A 24,098-nucleotide genomic window follows, 5' to 3' on the forward strand; every position below is an offset into this window, starting at 1 on the left:
ATTGAGATTTTTGTAGTTCATGGAATGATTTGGATAGGTAGGGACCTTAAAGATCATCCAGCTCCACCCCCCCACATAGTGTGGGCAGGGATCAGGTTGCTCAAAGCTCCATCCAACCTAGCCATGAACACTTCCAAGGAGGGGGCACCTACAACTTCCTTGAGCAACCTCTTCCAGTGTCTCCCCAGCCTCACACTAAAGAATTTCCTCCTAATATCTAACTGAAATCTACCCTCTTTTAGTTTTAAACCATTACCCTTTGTCCTATTGCTACCTGCCCTCCCCAGCTTTCCTGTAGGCTGCCTTCAGGTAATTACTGCATTAAGGTCTTCCTGGAGCCTTCTCTTCTTCAGGCTGAACAACCCCAGCTCTCTCAGCCTGTATTCATGGCCCATTTTGCATAACTTGATATATGATAGCCAAATAATTTGCTTAAGACTAAAACAGATCACATAACTTATGGGTGTGTTTTGAAATAATTTATTTATTTGTTTTTAATAGGTCATTAAGCTTGCTTTTGAAGAGTTTGAACTGGAAAGAGGCTATGATACTTTAACTGTTGGAGATGCTGGGAAAGTTGGTGATACAAGAACAGTGTTGTATGTGTAAGTAGAGAACTTCAAAAATTTTCCTTGGAAATTTGTTTTCTGGGTCATGAGATACTGCTTTAACTTTGTAATTTTAATGTACGTAATTTATTTACATAATGTAAACTTAAAATGTAAGTACTTTCAAAGTAAATTGTTCATTGCAAAACCTCTTACCTTAATAAACTTTAATATCAAAGACAACAATCTGCAGAGCAATAAGATAAAGCTTTTTTAAAGCACAACACCCCAAACTTTAAGAAACAAGTATAACTCTAGTTGCATTCACAACCATTTAAAGGAATTTTAAAAAGGCTTACATTTCAGCAAACAAAAAATACCACTTGTGTGAAATGAAAAGCACACTGATTAATTTCAAAATTTTTATACTTAATTTTGGAGTTGTGAACAAAATTTTCATGAAAGCACATGAGGACACTTCAGTAAATTAAACATGCTTCATGGAAGAGTAGAATAGATTATATGTGATATGTAATACATAACATGCCATAATGATCTGGTATAAGGTAATGTAATGCAATATATAATGTAGTAGGGCATAATATAATGTAACATATAGAAAGTGAGGAATTTACATAAATTTGAAGGGAAAAATTACCAACTAAATAGCTAATCTTAACATACGGATCTTTAATATTGTCTGGGCTAATGGAACATTGAGAATCCTGTGCAGTTATACTTTAGCCATTTCATGTTGGTTGCATATGTTCATATACCTTCATTCATAGCAACAGCTTGTGATAGAAGATATTTTAATTGTAGCTTTTTTGGAATGTACGAATCCTGATCAGAGAACAGAAAACAAAATTACAGGGTTAATGAACCAACAATGACTAAATAAGAGAACTACCAGCATTTATTTCATAACATTTATAGACATTCCATAGATATCTACTGGATAAAGAGAGTACTGAACAAATTTGATAAGAAAATTAATTTTATATTTTAAGGTTTTTTAATACATATAAATTACTGAAATGTTACACGTAATTAGAACAAATGCATGCACTTAACACAAATATAATCTATTTAACTTAATCAGAATATTTTTGGAGGGACAAGTGAAGAAAATTTCTTAATTTTACGTATTTTTAACAAATCTATAATATTTATTAATGGCTACGTTCTGAAAAATGATACCAAAGTAGTTAGGATACCTTTATTTCTTTTGTCTTAAAAGTCAAGACTGGAAAATGATTGGATTAGGTATTTGGAGTAGCTGAAAAACAAAATAAGAAAAAAAATCTTTTTTAAGAACCGTAACTATAACACCACCTATAACTATTTTTCATTTTTATAACATTTAAAGATCTCTATAGCAGACATTCACTTCAGAATCTGTCATTGGCATTTGTCATCCTAGTATAATGTTCTCACTAGAGACATGCAGTACTACTTCTAGTCCCTCATATGGTTTTTTTGACTGCAGTAGATACTGTTTTATGCTTATTTTTCTACAGCCTGTCATTTAAGGTTATAGTACAGTGTTGGCCCTTCTTTAATGTAGATTATATCTTTGATGAAAATGAACTCTATGTATCTGCCTTTTGGTTTGTCCATTAGTATTACCCTGAAAATCATTTCAGAAATAAATGATTAATAACTTAAATACAGTGGAAATACAGGAAGGCCAAACTATTAAAATAAAGTGTCACAATAATTAGTAATGAATCTAAATTTCTCTTTTGACATTGTTTTTGCAGTTATTAAACACTGGATATATCATGCATTATGAGATTTATTATATATAAATTGGATCACAGATATTCTCCAATTCATTTGCTTTTGCAAAAGGTCATAAATCATAGAGCAGCTATGGTTGGAAGGAACCCTAAAGATCATCTAGTTCCGATGAGGGTTCCTGTGGTCAGGGACACCTCCCAATAGACCAGGTTGCTCAATGCCCTATCCAACCTGGACTTCAACACTTCCAGGAATGGGGTATCCACTGCTTCTCTGGGCAGCCTCTTCTAAAGTCTCCCCATCCTCACTAAAATATTTCCTCCTAATGTCTTAACTAAATCTACCCAGTTTTGGTTTTAAACCATTACCCCTTGTTCTGTTGCTACATGCCCTGCCCAGCTATCCTGTAGGCCACCTTCTGACTTCAAGACTTACTGCATTAAGGCCTTCCTGGAGCCTTCTCTTCTCCAGGCTGAACAATCCCAACTTTCTCAGCCTGTGTTTGTAAGAGAGGTGCTCCAGCCCTCTGAGTGTCATTGGGGCTCTGGACACAGTTCTCCAGGTTGGGTCTTACGAGTGTGCAGTAGAGGGGCAGAATTGCCTCCCTTGACCTGTTGGTCACACTTTTTTTGATGTAGCCCAGGATAAGCTTTAATTTCTGGGCTGCGAATGCACAGGTTTTCTATGGATGCAAAGTAATTTCCTTGTAAAACACTAGGTTCACTTGCAGACTACATTATCATGAGGAAACTCATAACTAAATGTCAAAGTGATTTTCTTACCAGAATTATCTATTAGCTGGTTTTAATAACTTCTGTTGTATTTAATGAGGTTTGAGCAGCACCTTGCAGGTTTTTTTTATTCTTCTCAGGGGAATGAGTTTATAGAAGACTTTTCTGGCTAGATTTAATTTATAATTTCTCAGGTTCTCTTGAAAAATAATATAGCGTTCTTATAATGACCAAGGTTCTGCTGGCAGCTTAAATGCCAACATTTCTGCAGAAATTAAAAAAATATCACTATAGAAGCTTATGCATTCGATTCTAAAACTTAATAGCTTTTACAATTTAGTTAGAACTAAATATGAAAAATATATTCCAAAAGCCAAACTTAATTTATAAGTGATTTGAACCTTTCCCCTCCTTATGAAATTATCATGTCTGAACACAGAAGCCTCAGCCCCTTCAGCTGCAAAATTACCATCTCAGCTACTGGAGCACTCAAGATGCACTTCTGAGTGCTTTATAATAAAACTCAGAAACTTTACAATGAGGTCAGTTATTGCAGCGTGTATATAAGCCAATCATCCAATGAACTTTGGAGACTGGTTAATGATAGGTAAGTAAACAGGCAATCTTAAAATACTTGATAGCAAGAAGATTAAGGGAGGTGACAAGGTTTATATCAGAGGGTTGTGGTCGATGGTTTGATGTCCAAATGGAGATGAGTGACCAGTGGCATTCCTCACCAGTTGGTACTGGGACCAGTGCTGTTTAACATCTTGGTTAGCAATGTGGAGAATGGAACTGAATGCACCATGAGTAAGTCTGATGAGTAAGTCTGACACCGAACTGTGTGGTGTGGTCAGCACTCTGGAGTAAAGGGAGACTGTACAGATCTTGACAGGCTTCAGGTGTGAGCCCACGCCAAGTTCATGAAGTTCAGTAAGGCCGGGCACAAGGTCCTGTACTTGTGCTGGAGTAATCCCAAGCACACACACAGTCTGGGCATAGAACAGCCCTATAGAGATTATGTTATATGAATGGCACAGATGAGGTTCTAGTGAGTTTTTCCAAATTCATTCTCTATATGAACCATAGACTGGCTTGGATTGGAAGGATCCTTAAAGATACCCCAGTTCCAATCCCTCTGCATGGGCAGGGACACCTTCCACTAGATCAGGTTGTTTCTCAAGGCCCCATCAAACCTGGCCTTGAACTCTTCCAGAGAGAGGGGCAGCCACAATTTCCAGCATCTCTCCCCCTCACAGGAATCTCTTCCTAATGTCTAATCTAAATCTCCCCTCTTCAAGTTTTAAACCATTTCCTCTTGTCCTCTTGCTACACACCTATGCAAAAGATTTTACTCCAGCTTTCTTCTAGGCCCCCTTTAGATATTGGAAAGCTGCTATAATGTCACCTCAGAGCCGCCCCTTCTCTAGCCTGAATAATCCCAATTTCCTCATCCTACCTTTACAGGGAAGGTGCTCCAGTGATTTGTAACTTATATAGGACATGTAAGCTGACTTCCTCTACATGCAAAAAACATGGCAAAAAAAAGCAATATTACTCAGCAAATGAAAACTTTAATTCATACAGTCTATCACATGTAATAGCTTAATTACCTAATGAAAGGTTAGGTAGGAACAGCTTTATTAGAAGCACTTAATCATTAATTTCAACACAATCATTCAAAATGTTGGGGTTTTTTTTTGCTAAAACTTTGCATTTGTCTGATCCATATAGAACAGTTAATTTAATCAAAAAACAGCTGAAGAGAACACTAAGGTAATACATTGTGAGAGACCTAAATATTATATTAATGATTTAAAAGGCTGTGATTTTTAGTTGTAGAAGCAGTAGTAGTAATTATTTATGCTTCTGCAAATGACTTTACAATTTATTTTCATACAGACTCACTGGATCTAGTGTTCCTGACCTTATTGTGAGCATGAGCAATCAGATGTGGCTTCATTTACAATCTGATGACAGCATTGGCTCACCAGGATTCAAAGCTGTTTATCAAGGTAGGAACTAAATTAACTGTTTTAAACTCATCTAGCTTCCTTAATTAAATCCCAACAAATTTATTTCAAATTGGCATTTAGTCCTTTCACAAATTTGGAGGTTGTATACTGTCTATATTATTAATTGTTGTTTAATGGAGATATGGGTTTGCAAATGCTGACAAAGTAATTATAACTGAATTAATAAAATATCTGAATTAAAAAAAAAGGTTTTGTTCTAGTGCTTTTTGCTTGAAGATCAATACAGACTACAAATTTCTATTATATTTGAAAAATTTTAAATGTTACGTTTGGCTAACCTGTGTAAATTGCTTATATTAGGTATTATTTGAAAATGGCAATTCGTTCTCTCAGACTTTATTGGGGTCATTACAAAACTTATTTTCATGCCTCACCAAGAATAAGTCAGAATCAGTGTGTAACAGAAACAACAGAACAATCATATTGCATATGATTGTGGAAATTAAGAAGATGTATAATGGTATGGAAATTGAATCCCCAGAAAGTTATCTAAATTACCCTGGCCTCATTTGTGTTACTTTTGTGTCAAGCAGGTAAGAACCTTGGCAACATAGACATCTTTAGTTTTCCTTGACTGTGAGCTTCACTTGGGTACTTTTTGAAGTTGATTCATTCTAGTAAAAAGTTCCTGTTGTCTTGTCAGTACGTGTGCATGTATTGGAATTTTCCATTTTTATAGGTTGCCTAGGCCTTGAGCTAGAAAGAGCTCTTGCTCATTAAATATGGTATCACTTGGTTAATTTCCATGTTAATTAATTTACCTTACGGATAAGGACAAAACCAATAATATTTTTAATAGTTTCTTACAGGCATGTATGGTACAAATTACTTTTGTACAGAAGATGCTGCAAAACACAGAGAGTGTTCAGTAACTGAAAGTCACTTAATCAAGAGAGTGGGAGCTATCCCTAAACATTTTCTGCAAACTGAAGCACCTTATCTATGTGTTTCGTTTCATTGCAGTTACCTTATTCTTTCAATACTGAAATAGGCAAAATAAAATGTGAAAAGTTATGAACATGTTAGCTTCAAGTTAAGTAAACTCTACATTTATTACAGTAAAGACATTAAGGCAGGCTTGGAGGCTTTTTTAAGTGGTGTCTGTTGTTGATTGTGAACACTATGATGAAATTCTCACCAGTGGTCAGACGGGAAACCCAGTGTTAGTTTTACACACCATTATTTTTCTACAGGTGATCTCTCCATTGAAACAGGGAATGATGATGATGATGGTTTTTCTTTAGTACTATATACTTTGGAGCTCCTCAAACTCATTATTAATTATTTCCACTCACAGCGTGGACTGGAGTAGTCCAGTTAGGTGAAGTGTTGTGCATTCATAGTTTCTGTGTGCATACATTTTCCAGTAATATTTATTATTTAAATTGCTATTATCTACTTTTTTATGCACCTTATTTTGGTTTTTTCTAACGTCAACTGAAATCTACCGACCAAGTAGGGAGAGAGGGAGATGGAAGGCATGATGCCCTTCACGTTGGCAATGGCTTCCCATAGGAATGCTCTACAGCAACACTAATGGAATTTGCAGTTCTGTGATAAGGAGAATAAAAATATGAGAACAAGGAAAAAGAACAAGGAACAGGGGCTCTCAAAATGCTTTCACAATTGCTTAAGTGAGATATCACAGATCTCTTATTTAAAAAGCCACATGCATGGCTAAGACATTATGGTGTCAAGAGATAGCTCAAGTATGTTGTGTTGCCTGAAGGTAATGAAAAACTTCATTTAAGTTAATTCCATCCCTTCTCTTGCCTTTTTTGATGATTTTATCTGTTTTACTTTTGTCATCTCTGGAGACCATGTTTATTTAGACAATGTATTTCAGAATCCATTTGTAATTTCCATAAAATGGAACTAATGAGCATATGGTGGAGAGTTTTGCCACCACTTGTGTATTTGACACTTGGTATGGTTTTCCTCAATGCAAAGTTTTGAACTTGATCTCATTGTACCTCTCTGAAAAAGTTCAAAAATTTAAACCTATCTGCTGAATGGGTTTTCTGCTATCATTTGTCTTTCTGGTATTTCTAATCTAAAGGCATCTGGTTTTATTTCTGAATTTATTTAACCTATCAAAGATATCTAATTTCATTTATGGAGTTCAACCTCTTACTCTGGGGACTTTCTGAAAACACCTGAAGTATGTGTAAACACTGTGAATTTTGCAGTCGTAGGGGCATCTCTCTTATGAAGTATTCTGTTATAATTGTGTTGGATTCTGGGTTTTGTTCATGCTTTAAAAGCAATTGTGGGGCATCTGTTGTGGTAGTTAAGGTTTGCGGTGTGGTAGTTTAGGTTTGAAATGTGACAGTTAAGGTTTGGCGGCCGGAAGATATCGTGCTGTACGGAAAGTTAAGATAAGGCTTCCCTCCTGACAACCAATAGGTATGGGTCCTTAACGCAAGCAGACGGAAATGACGGTGTAAACCTAGGCTATAAAATGTGGTGTAACATAAACAATAAACGCCATTTGCTGTCCATCATATTGATGTCTGTGAGCTGATGGCCCGGGCAACCTGGGGTTGGTTGCTGAGTCGTTCTTGAACCAGGTCGCCACGCCTCGTCGGAGGCAACAATCTGTGTTTTTGTAGTTTTGAAAATGAATTACAGAATTGTAAAATGTGAGATACCTACAGAGTGTAGCGAATGTCTCAATATGAAGGTGAATTATCACTTTTTTCTGTTTTACCTTAATGTTCTCCTTATTTTTATGAGAATTTTCTCATGTTCTTTTAGTGCTTAAAAAACTTTTATCTATTTGTGTTCTCAGCATGTCTCCTACTTTAGGTCAAGTGTAAAATCTTAAACCTCTGTCCTGTCACAAGCTACCTCAGTGATCCTTTCCCTTTTTTTAACAGTCAAAACCTGTTTAACCTGTTCAAAAATAGAATCTCATTTTAATCATGAAAAAGTTAACGGATTGGGATATATGACCTCAAAGACTCTGTCTTTATGGTTGCAGCTAGCTAAAAAGAAAGGGATCTGCAGGCTTTGATGGTGTCTATAGAGACAAAGTTATAGGAATCTTTATACAAATCTTCTTTACCAGAAAGTCTGAGTTTTGTTCAGAATTAGAACAAGACTCCTTACACTCTTGGGCAATATTTTACATTTTACTGACTGAATCTTGACTTTTTATATACGAAGGCATAATAAATTTTTATATTAATATTTACAAAGTTAATGTTTTTGTAATGTTGCTGTGTTGATTGTTTATAAAAAGATCAATATTTAAAATTATAGTAGTGCTGTGAGTAATATTTAAAAAAACTAATAGAAACAGTTATAAAACTCAATGAATTTTTAGTGTATTGTCTTTGCAATTAAACAGTTAATTAGTATATTTTGCAGTTATGTTTGAAGACCAATATAGTCTGGCATGGATTATAATTCATATTTTGAACTTTAGTTTTATATCTCTAATGTGAATAAATCCTTTAACTTAAGAACATAATATTTTTTGTTTGCAGTTTTCCCCTTTGGATTTGAAAACTAAAATAGCCTGTATATAATTTAATTTAGTAAATCTTTTGTTAATCTGTAACACAGTAAATTTCAAATTTGACAGCTGACAGAACTTGTATATTTTTATCATTAGAAATCCCTTCTGTGTTATAAGATTATACTATATAATAAAACATTACAATACCGTGAAAAGAAAAAAGTTTACTTGTAGGATGGGCATCTCACAAAAAAAGGAAGAGGAAAGAGAACTTTAAAAATTGACTTTGACTTTCATAATATTGTGAGAAGTAATCTGGGAAACTGCAATGATATCTTGGGTTTTTAAACTTTTTTCTGTGTCTTAGTAAGTAGCATTTCTTTTGAAAAAGAAAAATAATTTGTAAGAATGTTGAGAAAATACCTTCACTGAGGATCCCTTCCTGTAACAAATCTGTCTATTATTGGAGAATTAAACTGACCTTTTTTTACTTTCTTTTTCTCCTGAAGACCTGGAAGAGACAATGCAGAGTTCACTGCAACCCAGAAACTATCTTGAGACTGCACTTGTGTTAGTAAATCAAATGTGTCCGGGAGCTGTGTTCTTGTACTGATGCTCCATCCACATAACATGGCCCTAAGGAGGAGCCTTGTGTACCCACAGACAAATTGTTTGTGTGTGAATGCATGTATGTATCTTGGGGGCAGGGCAAGAGGACTTCATTTCAGTGTGTGAATGATGTGCTTATTTCACTGCATTGCAGGCCATGGTTTGCGTTTTCTTAGCAGGAAAATGTATAGCAGGAGAGCATATACTACACCTGATGGGATATTGTTAGGTACGGCTGAAGATAAAAAGCCTGTCAGGTGGTGCTGGAAGTTTTTATAGAACACAGGGATGAAAATTTGATGCAAGCTTGCCCAGCCAGTCTATTGAGAATGGCCTCTGGTAACCATGACCAGGTTGTGTCTGAGAGAGTGCTGGTAGACTTCAGCAGGAATTGTGTTAAAGCTCAAGCAGTAAGTAAGTGGCTGCAAATCCAGTGCTGAAGCTTTCCCTTGTCCCTGTTTTATTTAGCAGAAGGGATTGAGGCAGGGTGGTTGGCCTAAGAACAGTCTTGGAAGAAAATGCTCACAGAGCAGGTCACAGTGTGAAAAGAGAAAACTGCACCAGCACTTCTTTCTTTATGCATGTCTAAACCCAGCTCTGGGGTGTCTTTTTTTTAAAGCCTTCATCTCTCTTTTGTTTTTTCAGTGAGATCATGCAATATGGTTTTAGATAGTTTTTATTCAATTATAAGTCTGCATGTGTGGTGTCATATCAATACCTAGATTAATATCTGTTTCTCATCTTCCTAAATTTTAAAAATTATTATTTTAAATTATTTTAAATTATTTACTGTTAATTAAACTATTAATCAAATTAGTAACTGACTTTTATCAATAATTTTGAATAATTAACTAAATTACTAATTAATTATTAATCAAATTAGTAAATTAATTTTATTTTATATTTTATACTTTACATTTAGTGTACATATTTATATGATATTAATTTATAATTAATTTTAAATTATTATTAATTTAAATTATTATTTTAAAGATACATTAATTGGTGTAACTTTATAATGAAATTCTTTCTTTTCCCATTTCTGTATATTTGTGTGTGTCTTGTGGGTGAAGCCCTATAGGGGCAAGGAGAGAGACATTCTCTGCATTTTCCTTGAGTTGCCAGACATGATGAGAGTCTTGCCGTAGCTGAGATGCAAGCCCATAGCGTCAAGCGAGAGGGTGAATAGAGATTCTCTTCAATTGTGGAGCTGGCAGTCCAGACTTAACAGTTTCCTGGTTGGGGCCTTGATGTCTGCCCAGTCCTTTGTTACCAGGTTGCTGGTGTGTGATACTGGTGTGCTTCACACAAACCTTCAGCTGCACTGGATGGCATCTGCATCCTTGGAGGCCTGATTTTTGTCCTGGTAACTGTAGATGACCACAGACAGTGTAGAGTGTGTAAGCTGTACAGTGTGCACAGTACAGTGTTTAAGCTTACTATCCCAACAAAATATTTACATTTTCCTTTAGCTATGAACTGTTCTGATATGGTTTTATGGAACAATTTAGAGTGAATTCTAAGCTGTGAGGTTTCCTTTATTTATTTGTAGAGTAGTGTTACATTATGTTATGCTCTACATCAAGTGTGTTATATTAGGGAGAAAAAAGTCTTGTTTGCCTTGTACTTGTTGCTGAATCCTTGGAAAGAGATGGAAAGTGTGTGTTCCTTAAGCACTTCCCAGGACTCTCAGCTGGATGAGAGGACAGGAGAAAAGAAGGAAGCATGCACAGCAACAAAAAAAGTCATCTTAGGTAACAGGAAGCTCTCTGCAGGTGGAAGGGGGGCAATGCAGTAAGTTTTAAAGCTGAAAAAGAAAGTTCCCCAGAGATCTCAGTGGAAATTTTGTATCTCCAAAAGCTGCTAACGGTTGGTGGACTGAGTGCAACCCTGGAGAGCAGGATTTGTACTGCAAGAATGACTGACTATGGGAATACAGGGTTTTCCTCTCCTTCAGTAGAATGTTTTTAGAGCAACATTTCCTCCTTCTTGCTTCATTGCTTCTTCACTGAAGTAGAATAAAGTGAAGTTATTTGGAAGTCTAGATTATACTAGCAAGAAATCTTTCTCCTTCTGTATCCGTATCCATGGATAGCCTCCAAAGCTAACATTTTTCATGTGAGCACTGAGTGCTACATGAGCAGCATACTGATCTTGAAGCTTCAACATATCCCGCACACGACATCACTTTTAATTCTCCATTTTGTTTGATTAAGCTGAACCCATCACTCCTGGTCTTTAAAGGGAAGAAACACTTCCTTTAATGTACAGAAATGAATACGTAGGGAAAACAAGGTGCTTCCATCTGAACATTTATTTTACATACTCCCCAGCTGCTGTAGGCTTGAACTTTTGCTTTTTCCTTAGAAGAATATGAGAAAAAGCATTGCTTCTGTGTTTACATACTCACAAGAAGACATGTACACTTGCAATATGTCACAGAACTACAGCATGTGGAAAAGATTATGGCTACTATTGATCAACTATTTTTTCTGTAATATTTCTATGACAGATTGTAAGTGTTGGGCAAAAAAAAGCAGTTGAAGCAGTTCTTTTGCCTAGTGATAATTCTTTATTCACACTTATGCTTAAGATACTTATGCTTTAATATACTATAATTACAATCCTAATTTAATATGTGCAAAATTGATTTTCTATGATGTCACTTCTTAATCAGGTTGTCATATGTTGCTAATTTATATAGTTGAAAGAAGTCCAAATACACTTTGTCAACCAAGCTTATAATCTTAAAATCCTATTGTTTGTATGACATGACCAATTTTCCATAAAAACATGATATAGGTTTTTAATATATTTTTGTCTTCCAACCCTTTAGATAATAACTGATGCGTTCGCTGTCTCATTGCTTTACTTGGTGTTGGGTTTTAAATCCTGTGATCACACACTCAGTTTCCTTGTACTTTTAAAATATCGGTAGCAGATTGATTTCTTTCTAGATGAGCACCATGTCTTCCTTGCTAGGACTTAAGATAATTTTAGGTAAAGATCTTCAAGGATATTCTGTTGTAAATGGAGATAAAGCATATCACTTTTTGAGTCTGAGGGGACAAATTACATACACATGCATTTGTATAACTCTGTGGGTCCTCTTCAGTTCTTGAGAGACTTATGACATGTGTCCATTCATCTTGTGCCTTTCTTGTCCTCTATAAGTTCTTGAAGATAATTGCTAAGTTCCTGCTTCACTTTAAGTACTTTAATGTGAATTTAATTAGGCTTTGTTCCCTTGAATATGTCTATACTTCCTGAATAGTCCTTAACCTGTTCTCTTCCTATCCTGCCCTTAACTTAATTTTAGTTAGGCTTTTGTTATCTAGCTATGTTTTGTTTGTTTGTTTGTTTGTTTTTCTGGAAAAGTGAAGAAGGTGTTCTTCATTCATCCTTCCTGCTAGAATTTTTTTCTTTTTCTTTCACTTAATGACTTTCTACATGCTCTTTTATTGTCTTCTTCCTCTTATTGGTAGGTAGGTACAGTGGTTCACCTTATCAAAATGTTCATCTTTATGTTATTCTGAGAATTTCTAAGGCAGCTGCACTTGCTTTTAAATCACAGAATAGTCTGGATTAGAAGAGGCCTAATTAGGAATCATCTAATTCCAAGCCCCCTGTCATAAGAAAGGACAACCCCTCATGAGACCAGGCTACTCAAAGCCGATTCCAATCTGGCCACAAATACATTCAGAGAGGGGGCAGACACAGCTTCTCTGGGCAACCTGTTCTGGTATCTCACCTCTCTTATAGTGAAGAATTTCTTCCTAATACCTAATCCAGATCTACCCTCTTTCAGCTTGAAACTGTTTCCCCTCATCTTGTCACTACATTCCCTTGTAAAATGTTCCCTCCTCAGCTTTCCTTTAGGCCCCTTTCAGCTATTGGAAGGACACTATAAGGTCTTCTCAGAGCCTTCTCTTCTTCAGTCTGGACAACCCCAACTCTCTCAGACTGTCTTCATAGGCAAGGGGCTCCAGTCCTCTGATCATCTTCATGGCCTTCATCTTGACTTGCTCCAACAGATCCACGTCCTTATATTGGGAGGTCCAGAACTTGACACGATGCTCCAGGTGAGGTTTCATTACTGTGGAGTAGAGGGGGACAATTAACTCCCCTGACCTGCAGGCACTTCCTTCCAGGATATGGTTGGATTTCTGGACTGTAAGCTCATATTGAGTTTTTCATCAGTCAGCACCCCTGTCTTTCTCTGCATGGCTGCTCTCTCTTAAATGGTTTTGAAGCTGATCTCCCCCTACCATGGATGGTTCTTCATTGTTCAGCATTTCTTGATTTCCAACATAATATGCTCCTAATTTCCATTCTACAGAATATCTTAGCTTAAATAGACTTCTGTAAATTTTTTTTTAGGTTTCCATCTATCTGATTCTAAGGTCATATTTGTTTTTAAATATTGATACAGAATGCAATAAGAGAGAAGCAACAAAAATTAATCTACTGGAAATTATCTGTGGCCTTATTGGTAAAAGCAAGGACAAAATGTTTCAGAGAAGTTGTGAGACATCTCTTAGAATGCTGCTGAGAACTATATGACCTATGAAATAGGCCTTCCCTTTTTATAGTTGGAGACTGATAATAAATTGTAATATAAAATTTCTTAAAAGGAATTTACTGGAATAATGATAAAATTGTGATCTTCTATAAAGTTATCACGTAAGACCACCCTGTTTTTAGTTAGGCCCCCATCATTTTGGCTTTAATAGCCACTTTTACAGTCCAGTTATGTGGTATGTGAAATATTTTTTCTATTTTGATTTATCATTTTCACTTTTAGTATATGTTCATATGTTCTTTGGAAGGACTCATATATATATATATTATAATTCTTTTACTTATTCCTCTTCTGCAATCCTAAGCATATAGCTCTATCCTTTTTTTAAAATTTTTTTTAATATATAAGGGTTTCAACATCTTACTGAGATAAGATGTCAGTGTTATGCATGCCTTTCAAAGAAGGCTGAACATTTTGTTCTCCCTTATGTATTTTTATGGACAGCTCTTTGTATATTTTAAAACCAGTATTTTCTGTGGAAGAGAAAGGACCTTCAATAATGTTCTTTCTCCTAACCTCAAGCAATTGCCTTATAGTACTGTAAGTCTGTGTGTAATTTTTGCAGTTGGGTAATTTTTATAGACCACCATGGTTTACAGTAAAGCAAGAAAAAATCAGACTTCAGAGGAATGCAGTATTATTTTGGGATACCTAGCTGAATTCTCTCCTCCATCCTGCAAATCTTTTACAACTGTAATCTATAAATCTAACAGGAATTGTAAAATCATTGCTGATTCTGTTTTCTCTTTTTTTTTCCTGTGCTGAAGCCCTATAGTCTGTGTTCCTGCCACTGAAGAAGTGCTTAAGGTTTTAAATATTTACTGTGTCATTTAATAGTGGCATTGAAGTCACAATGTCCTGGAGGCAGGGAAGAGCAAATGTGTAGGTAGAAGTAATGTCTGTAATTTGTAATTTTTTAGATTTATGACTCACCCTCCCAACAAAAATGGTGGACTTTGACATACTTGCTTTATATCACAGTACAGTTGCAGACTTTTGTTTATATATGTTACTTCCCTCTCATAAAGCTGAATTATTTTGGCAGTATCTGGGACTGAAATTTGAATTCTAATAATAGATGGAATATAGAAGGTAATCATGTGCTAATGGTCCAGATAGGTTTTACTATTGAGATCAATGGAAAGATCAGTTTAAAGCTTTATGGTGTATAATAATTGGCATAATTAATACGTAATATTTGTCATAACAGTTTGTACTAAATAACAGTATTCTTTATGTCTCTCATCTAAATTTAAGGAAATTTTCTATAATTGTCAGATTTCACTCTCTCCTCTATTGTGACTTAATGCTGGGAGGCATAAGGAATAAGAGGAAGTAAACTAAATGATCCCATTTTCTTGTATTTAAAACATGAATTTCTGTGACACATCATATAAAAGCTTGTGTTAAACATAAAAGGTGTCAGCTCTCAGGTTTCCCTAAACTATCTTGGGTATGGCTAAGATTATAGTTATGAAACATTGTTGAATCCATGATTTTAGGTTTTAGAGGTAATTGACTTCAGCTTTCTGAGAGACCTGAAGTTTATTGATGCATCTCCTCTTTGAAGCAAGGAATTATTGTGTAACCCAAATCTGTTTAAAACATTTAATCTAGATTGCATTTATACTCCTTAATTAAGGAAGTTTGAGGATATTATTAATACTTTACTGGTAAAACTTGTATCTAGCTACTGATGTAGTTATTTGATTATGAGTCACTAATTGTCTAAGCCAGAATACTGGATAGTGTGGATGAAAAACTGTGGCATTAAGAATTTAATTTGAACAGCTTATTTATAACCTAGTAACAAGGGGTAAAAAAGGGTAATTTACCACCATGACTGATCAACTCAAGAGCACCAAATAATGTTATCTGTGAAGTATTTTATTATATATTTCAGTTACGTGGGTCAAAGTAATGCAAAGTCTTTTCATCAAAAAAACTAAAATTGCAGTGTGACGTCAATCTTTCAAGCAGTAGTCATAATACCTATTTAGACACTTAATATCACTTCAGAATTGCCACATTTCTTCCTTTTGAAGTAAACACAAGAGAAACATCTTTGATTAAATTCAGAGGGATAATATCTTCCCATCAGAAATCTAATCTTGTTCTTCTTCAAACATTAAAGATTTTTAATCTTTAGTTTTTTTTTTAAAGTATTCCCTGAAGATGAGTAGATTTGTCTAGTTTACAAACAAGACAGTTTCCTAAGGCTGCAGAAAGTACATGAAAGCCAGAAACATTTGGATAAGCTCAGTGTTGTTATTTTGGTAACTAGAGGAAGCTCATGCTTGCCAACTTAATGAAGTTAATGGGTCTCAGATCAAAAGAAGTCCAACATTGAATAAGTACACAGAAAAATCCCAGAAGAATAGTCATTTTATTGCCACACTTCAGATAGGTTAGCATAGCTTTTATTTTTGTTTGACATTTTAAGAACCTTTTCTATCCCATAGGATTTCTTTAAGAGCTCAACATATCTCCAACTGACTTGGTCAGAAGAACCTTCTGATTTTAGCCAACAGATATATATACTTTTTGCAATTTATGAAGCAGAATTATTAGTGCATGTGTTGCAGTTTTACATACAATACACCTCAAATGGATTTAGGTAGTGAAAAATTTGTTCTCTGATAAACTAAATTGAAGTCAGGCAGGTGTCAGAAAAAAGGACAGAAAAAGCTTTGTTAAATCCCAGAGGACAGAAAAATTTCAGGAATCATTGCATGTCAGTACTACTCTAGATAAAGTTTTAAACAAATATTTTACCTGTAAATGCAAAACCCTGTTTTTGACCTTTTCTGTCTTCCCTAAGTTTTGGTCTGTCACTAATATATGCGACAGGAAGCTGTTACTATTCCTGTATTTACATGTATTTGTATTTTATGATACTTTAAGAAGAAAATCTTAAAATTCAGACATTATAACTGAGACGACTACGAAAAGTTTATATCTTCTTATGGGAAAGAGAAATTTTGTCATGAAAAACATCACAGACATGCAGTTGGTCTATTGATGAGAAATTCAGTCAGCTAAGATACAGCTGTTTGGGGTTCTATTATTTTTTTAGATGTCTTCAAAGGAAATTGTCTAATACATGCATTATTGATTTGCAATACAAGAGGAAAGAGAGATGAACTGAAAAAGTGCATCGGAAGTTGTTAAAGCATCTAAGCTGTGTTCTTTTTTATTTTGTGTGTGAAAAGAAAAAATCTGTGCCTCACTGTAAAATTAATTGGTAAAACAGTAATTGATCTGAAATTTTGGTATTGATATTGTCTACTAAAGTAATTAAAGATATTTTGGTACCTCCACTGTAGACCATGGAAAAAAACCCAAAACATGTTACTTGCTTTTAGGGGATAAATCATCAACAAAACCATCTCAAAACCTTGCAGACAGTTTGCTTCCCAACACTCCTGCCTGAGACAGTTTGTTTTGATCATTCTCACATGCTGGATTAGATATAGCTCTGCTATTAGCAGAGGAGATAAATGTTTAAAATGCATTTAAAACTTATGTTCTGATTTGCTGTATCTTCCCACATTGTCATGTAGGATATGATGCATTTAGTTTGTGAAAAGATTATAGGCCCTAATTTGTCTTAGAATTTTTACAGCATTTACTTCTCCTTCACTTTCTGATGTAAATACTAGTTTAAGGCGCAATCACAATTCCAAGTATTTTTAAAGTAATTTCTGATACTGACACATAAGCTGCTTGCAATTATATTTTCATTATTATTATGTATTTTACTTACTATTATGTGTTTGAATGTTTTGTGTGTTCAGAAATTGAGAAAGGAGGTTGTGGAGACCCTGGAGTTCCATCATATGGGAAAAGGACTGGTAGCAGTTTTCTGCATGGGGATACACTTACCTTTGAATGTCAAGCAGCTTTTGAACTAGTCGGAGAAAGAACAATTACATGTCAACAAAACAACCAGTGGTCTGGCAACAAACCCAGCTGTGTTTGTAAGAATTATTTATAATTTTTTCCCTGTAATATTTTTCTAGCCTCTTGCTTTTCTTAGCATTTGTGACTAGCCAGAATGATAACATTGCAAAAGATCTTGGAAGACTTTCAGGCAAGTGGTTTCTTTTAGCTTGCTCAGTAGTTGCTCATTTATGGTGAACATCATGTAGGACTGTTTTAGAATGTTCTTTTCACTTACTTTATATTTAATTGAATATTTAACACTTAATGTAAATGTATGTTGAATTAGACTCTAAATTAGCAAATCCTAATAGCATATAAGTGGCACATACACGTTGATTCTGGCAGTGCAAAGCAGTCTGCAGATTTGCGTAAGAAAAGACTGTTGTTTTTTTTTTTAATATCCCAATAAAGCATGAAAATGAAATAAGAAATAGAAGGATATCCAACATGGGAAAAGTGTAGGTAAGATCACTAGTTGTGAATTTTGTTTTAAACGATAAAATATGTTTGTAGGTAAGCTTGTAGATGGATTTAAATTGAGAGGAATTTTCTTGGCTTGTTTTGGTTTGGTTTGGTTTTTGATAAAATACAGGAAATCTGTCTTGTACACAATTATATTAGGCACGTAAGTTCTCCAGACCACATTACCTTTTCTTTACGGAGTCTAACAATTCAAGACTCTATTTTCAAAACAATCTTAGTGAGGGTCTAGGTCTCCCTGGGCATATATGTATTTTGCAAGTGTCTTGGTACAGATTTACCAAGCTGAGTAACTTGCTCTGGACTGTAAGAAGTCTCTATATGCTCATGCAGTGCTGAACTGTTTCTCCACACATAAAGCCTGGGCACAGAGGCACTGCTGCTGCAGTTCCCTGTGAAGACAGAAGTTGTTTCTTCATGGTGTTACATTGCAATGTGTATATACACCAGCTTATGTTGGCAATGGTGTGGAATATTTTTCTGTGCTCCACTATCTGATGACAACATGGCCTGTGAAAGATAATGGGACCTAAATTTGGAATGTCTATTATGAACACTGAGTTCAGTTTGACAAATTTGAAGAGCCAAGCCTTTGTTATGCTTTATATTAATTTAAATGCAGAGAGCCTTCTTCTTTCTGAATGTCTTGTTACATCTCATTGGCCACAAGCTCATGACTCTGAAACCACTTAGAAATTGTCTTGATGATAATTGGCACAAAGAAGTGAAAAAGGGTCAGAGCTATGAATCGTTTTTGTTTATTTATCTTGTGCTATCAAAGGGAAACTAGAGGTAAAAGAAGTTTGTACTGTATTTCTACTGTTTTTTGCATCACCATGAACTTTTTGTAGCAAACTGGCCCCGGTGCTCATTGGGGTTTTGGTTTTTTTTGTTTTTTGTTTTTTATTGCCAAATAAGTTTTCCCACATACTCCCTTTAGAAAGAAAATAGTCAAATTTGGAGGCTTCATTTCTGTTTCAGAATAAACCTGCTAAATTTTCCAAATTCTGACACATCAGGCATTACTTTTGCTTTCTTTGGCACTCTCTAAGTGGTTTTAATAATCTCTTGTAGGTCCTTGTGTAGTCATTTAGCCTCACCTGGGGAAAAAAAAGATGCAAAATTGACATGTTCCATTGGAGAAATGTTCTGAGAATTTCAAATGTTTCCAGGTTGCTTATATAATAATTTCTGTATCTAGGCTTCAAAAGCATCCTTTCCACAAGAACAGAAAATATAAAACCAAGCATATATAATATCTATGGCTATTTCTTTTTTTTAATCTATTGTTCTTTTCTTTAGTCTCGTGTTTCTTCAACTTCACCACTCCATCTGGGATTATTCTTTCTCCAAATTATCCTGAGGAGTATGGGAACAATATGAACTGTGTTTGGTTAATTATCTCAGAGCCGGGAAGCAGAATCCATCTGATTTTCAATGACTTTGATGTAGAACCTCAGTTTGACTACCTTACAGTGAAAGATGATGGGATTTCAGATTTACCACCTCTGGGCACTTTTTCTGGTAATGAGGTTCCTTCTCAGTTGGCTAGCAGTGGGCACATAGTAAGACTTGAATTTCAGTCAGATCACTCTACCACTGGAAGAGGATTTAATATCACTTACACAAGTAAGAACTTCTGCTTTTATTTTATGCCAAGTCTTAAAACCAAGCTGTCTTCCTTGATAATACTGAAAAATAGAATATGTTTTTATTTGTAATTCAGAAATAATTTGTGATGCTTGTATAATTGCACTGCTTTCATCTGTCTTTGTAGTATTCATTATTGTATCTGAATCTTTATAATCTATTTATTTTAATTGTACTGAGGAATTCCATTCCTTATTTAAGGGCTTTTTTCATTCACACTGGATAAATGTGGAGCATGTAACTAAAATCTAGATCATTCAGATGAAAGCATCCAGTGCAAGTATAATATAAATTCTTGATTCAACCAACAGGAATAAATTCTCAAAAATGTTAAGCTTAGATCCCAAACATAACAGTCAGAAGTTCTAGTTTGCTTTGATTCTCCTAATTTTCTCCCTGCATAGACTAACAACACCTTTGTTGTCCTCCTGAGTTGACTGTCACTTATTTCAAAGGCCATAAAATACCTGTTTTTTTCCTGAGTTCCAAGCAAAGCTCTCTGATTATTAAGATCCCTTTTTCTATATCCTAGATTACCAAAGTAAAGACCAACTGTCATAAGGGCAATTTTCACTATTTCTATTTGAAGCTGGAGAATTATGCAAGAAGGAATAGAATACTCATGTATGAAACTCCCTAAGAGTCCTGATCACCTAGGTATTAAGATAAGAGTCGTCCACAACACTTTTCTTATTGGAATAGATGTTACCACTGAGTTTGACGCACACCTTATGTTCTAGAATTATGTCAGAGGCTCCACAGTGGGAAACTGGTGTGACAGATGAGAGTGTCCTGAGCTGATGAATCTGTTGTGTTCATAGGAAATGCTTAGTATCAATGCAGCCAAAGTGCTAGAACTTCTGACTTATGTGTTGCATAGAAAAAGTGCTTCATTCGCAGTTCAAATATCAGTATCAAAGCAGTTTATTGATTTATTAATAAAATGTCACTGACAATCAATGAACTGTAGATGGAGTATAAATATCAGCAATTCAACAGATAAACCATAATGTTTAGATACTTACTAAATCTTAGAATCATAGAATGTCTTAAGTTGGAATGTCTTAAGTTGGAAGAGATCATAAGAATGATCAAGTCCAGTTCCCTGCTTCCTGCAGGACTACTTAAAACTAAGCATCATCCAGACACTCCTTGAACTCTGACAAGGTTGGTACTGTGACTACATTTGGTGTCTCCTTGTCCTACCTTTTTTATCATAGCACATAGAAATTTCCACTTTAATACATACTTATCCTGCCCTGACAAGATTTACATGCACACCTTTGCTTCACAAGACACACAAGATGCAAGTACTCACAGGTTTTCCTTCAGTTGGGTCCCCTTACTTGCACACATCATTTTTAGCAGTAGTAGGTATTTCTGCCAAATTAGCTGCAATATGAAACCACACTACTCGTTATGTTAGAGGCAAACTAAATAGATTTTCTTCAAAAGGAAATTCAGGTGTTTTTGTTTAATTAAGCCACGCATAACTAAAAACCTCTGTAATTTAGTTAGTGAAGGTAGTCAGATTTAATGCTGGATTTTAATTGAGTTTTCTATACTTTCAGTTATATTGAAATCTTGTTACTAATCAAATTTACCACTTTTAGAGGGGTGGCTCTGGGTGTTATTGTTGTTGTATTATTTATTATTGTTTGTATTTTTATGATTATGATTGATGTCGCTGTTTGTTTTTATCAGCCTTTGGTCAGAATGAGTGCCATGATCCAGGCATCCCTATAAATGGGAGGCGTTTTGGTGACAGATTCCTCTTGGGAAGTTCTGTTTCCTTTCACTGTGATGATGGCTTTGTGAAGACCCAAGGCTCTGAATCCATAACATGTATTATGCAAGATGGAAATGTAGTATGGAGCTCTACTGTCCCACGCTGTGAAGGTAAGAGCACAATCTTTACTTTATTCCTACAGTTTGAATAATGGCACCATGTAAATTTAGCGTACTTCTTACATTTCACACAAATATATGACTGCTTTAGCTAAAGTTATTAGTTCATCTTATTTTAACACTCTTCTAATCCAATGAGAGTGAATAGAAACAAGACAGCTTGCTTTTATATTCTTGGAATAAATTCACACTAAAAAACTGGTTGCTGTTCTTTCAAGTTGTGATTGTCAGTGAATTGTGAGTTATAGCTGTTAAAAAAGTATTGGCTGTAGGACACTGAAGAACATAATTATCTACAACATAGAAAAATGAAGTAAAGATTCTGTTTAAAAGTCCTCTTTAAAAATATTCACCTTTAATTTTCTCAAAACAAAAAGTATACCTCAATTTCTGTATGTAACGTATTAACCCGCAGTACATTTTTTTCCTGAGAAATGTAATGAGAATAAGAGCTATGTTTAATATTCCATATATTCCTCCTGAAATTCCAGATTTGTCTGCTTTTTTTCTTGCCGAGGTGAATAAACAGACTAAGGTGAGCTATGCTTAGGATTTAATCTCTCTTTAGTTTGAAATACAGGAATTTTTTTTTTTTCTGTTAAAAACATTCAATCAAAACTAGCGATATTAGCTTACTACTCACAATTCATGTTAGTATTAATTTCCATACTGCATAAGGGGTTTTCTTGTCACTACTTCAAGAAAGAAGAAATGTGACAAGATTTCCTGCACCGCAGTATGGAGTTTGCTGATAATGATACCACTCACTACTTGAGGGTAATAGAAATGCTACTAAGATAAATTTGCCTGTTGTTGAAGGCCATCCTGTTTTAGAGTGATCCACAGCCTTTGGTAAGATACAACATCTCAAAGATCTGTGCTATGACATCCTTATTTTTTAAGGAACTCATGTTTCCCCAAATTTTTGTTAGTCCTGCACCAAAGTCCTCTTACCCTGCTTTGAAGAATGCTCCCTGTCTAGCCCCATTACTTTCATAGCCCTTTTACAATACTTCCTTTCATTTTTGTGGAGGAGGATCAAGTTAGAGAACATCTAAACAAATTTGACATACAGGAATGGTCCTGATGGGATGCACCCAAGAATGCTGAAGCAGCCAGCCAGTGACAGTGCAAGACCACTCTCAATCATCTTTGGAAGTTCATTTAACCCTTCATGATGACTAGAAGAAAAGAAATTCATATCTTCAAGAAATGAAAGGAGGAAGATTCAAGGAACTACAGGTCTCACCTTGATTGCTAGGAAAGGTGATGCAGCAATATTCCTTGAAACCATTTCCAAACAATGAGGAGAAAGGTGGTGACTTGGAGCAGTTAGCATGGATTTATGAAGTGGAAATCAAGCCTGACCAACGTGATAATTTTCTCCAGTGAGATGACTGCCCTGATGGAGGAGGGGAGATTCATGCACTTTTTAGCTCAGTTTTAGTAAGGAGTTTCACACTGTATCGTGTAAGATTCTCATGCATAAACTGATGAAGTCCGGGCTAGAGAAGTGAACAGTGAGGTAGACTGAAAAATGACTGAACTGTTGGGCTCATGGGGTTGTGGTTAATGGCAAAAATTTCAACTAGGGGCTTGTCTGTGCACTCTGCTGTATCGAGCAGAGAATGGACTATGTAATTTCTAGAGGTCCCTTCCAACTTCAACTGGTCTGTGATTCGGTGGAATATTTACATCAGGTCTGCTGAGCTGAATGATTACTCAGAAAAATATTAGCATATTACAATGAAAATAATTATCTATTACTTGGGACAATTTGTCTAATATTTCCACATGAAAGTGGAATCATGCTAGATCTAAAAATTAGTATACATTATTTTTGTAAAGAGATAAAGTGCTTTTCAATGTAATGAGAGTTGGAAGAATCAAGTGCCATGCTCTATGAATTAAGATATGTATGGAATAATAAGTTATGATAATATACATTACAAGTCCTGTGATTCTGAATAATACAAAGTATTCATAATACAATGTAGAAGAATTAGTTGCATTGTAAATTAACCTCAGTTTTATGCTTTTTACTTCATTTTTTAAAGTTCCTTGAGGATATGATATTTTTTTCTTTCAGCACCATGTGGTGGACATCTGACAGCATCAAGTGGTGTTATCTTACCACCAGGGTGGCCAGGATATTATAAGGACTCACTTAATTGTGAATGGGTTATTGAAGCGAGACCAGGACATTCCATTAAAATCACTTTTGACAGGTGAGAACCTTTAAGTCAAACAAACAAGTAATGTATGACCATAGATATTGTTTTTAACACTGAAGAAGAAAACAATAAGAACCCAAATGAGAAAAAGAAATTTTGATGCAACACTCACAATACTACTCCTTCAGCAGAAAATTAAGTTTAAAACTGTTCTTTTGTTGTCTTTCTT

General features: G+C 35.1%; 1 protein-coding gene across 1 annotated transcript in view; it reads left to right on the forward strand.

The window, feature by feature from the left end:
- The window catches only part of CSMD1 (CUB and Sushi multiple domains 1), a 945,929-nt gene that overhangs the window by 702,951 nt on the left and 218,880 nt on the right, over positions 1 to 24,098 (forward strand). Inside the window, exons 11-16 of the mRNA XM_030448332.1 lie at positions 502 to 605; positions 4,925 to 5,037; positions 17,510 to 17,692; positions 19,440 to 19,766; positions 21,492 to 21,686; positions 23,785 to 23,923. Of these exons, the coding sequence (XP_030304192.1) occupies positions 502 to 605; positions 4,925 to 5,037; positions 17,510 to 17,692; positions 19,440 to 19,766; positions 21,492 to 21,686; positions 23,785 to 23,923 (1,061 nt within the window). The remainder of the gene's footprint in view (positions 1 to 501; positions 606 to 4,924; positions 5,038 to 17,509; positions 17,693 to 19,439; positions 19,767 to 21,491; positions 21,687 to 23,784; positions 23,924 to 24,098) is intronic.

This window comes from Calypte anna, chromosome 3 (assembly GCF_003957555.1).
Source record: "Calypte anna isolate BGI_N300 chromosome 3, bCalAnn1_v1.p, whole genome shotgun sequence".
In the NCBI taxonomy this organism is placed as follows: Eukaryota; Metazoa; Chordata; class Aves; order Apodiformes; family Trochilidae; genus Calypte; species Calypte anna.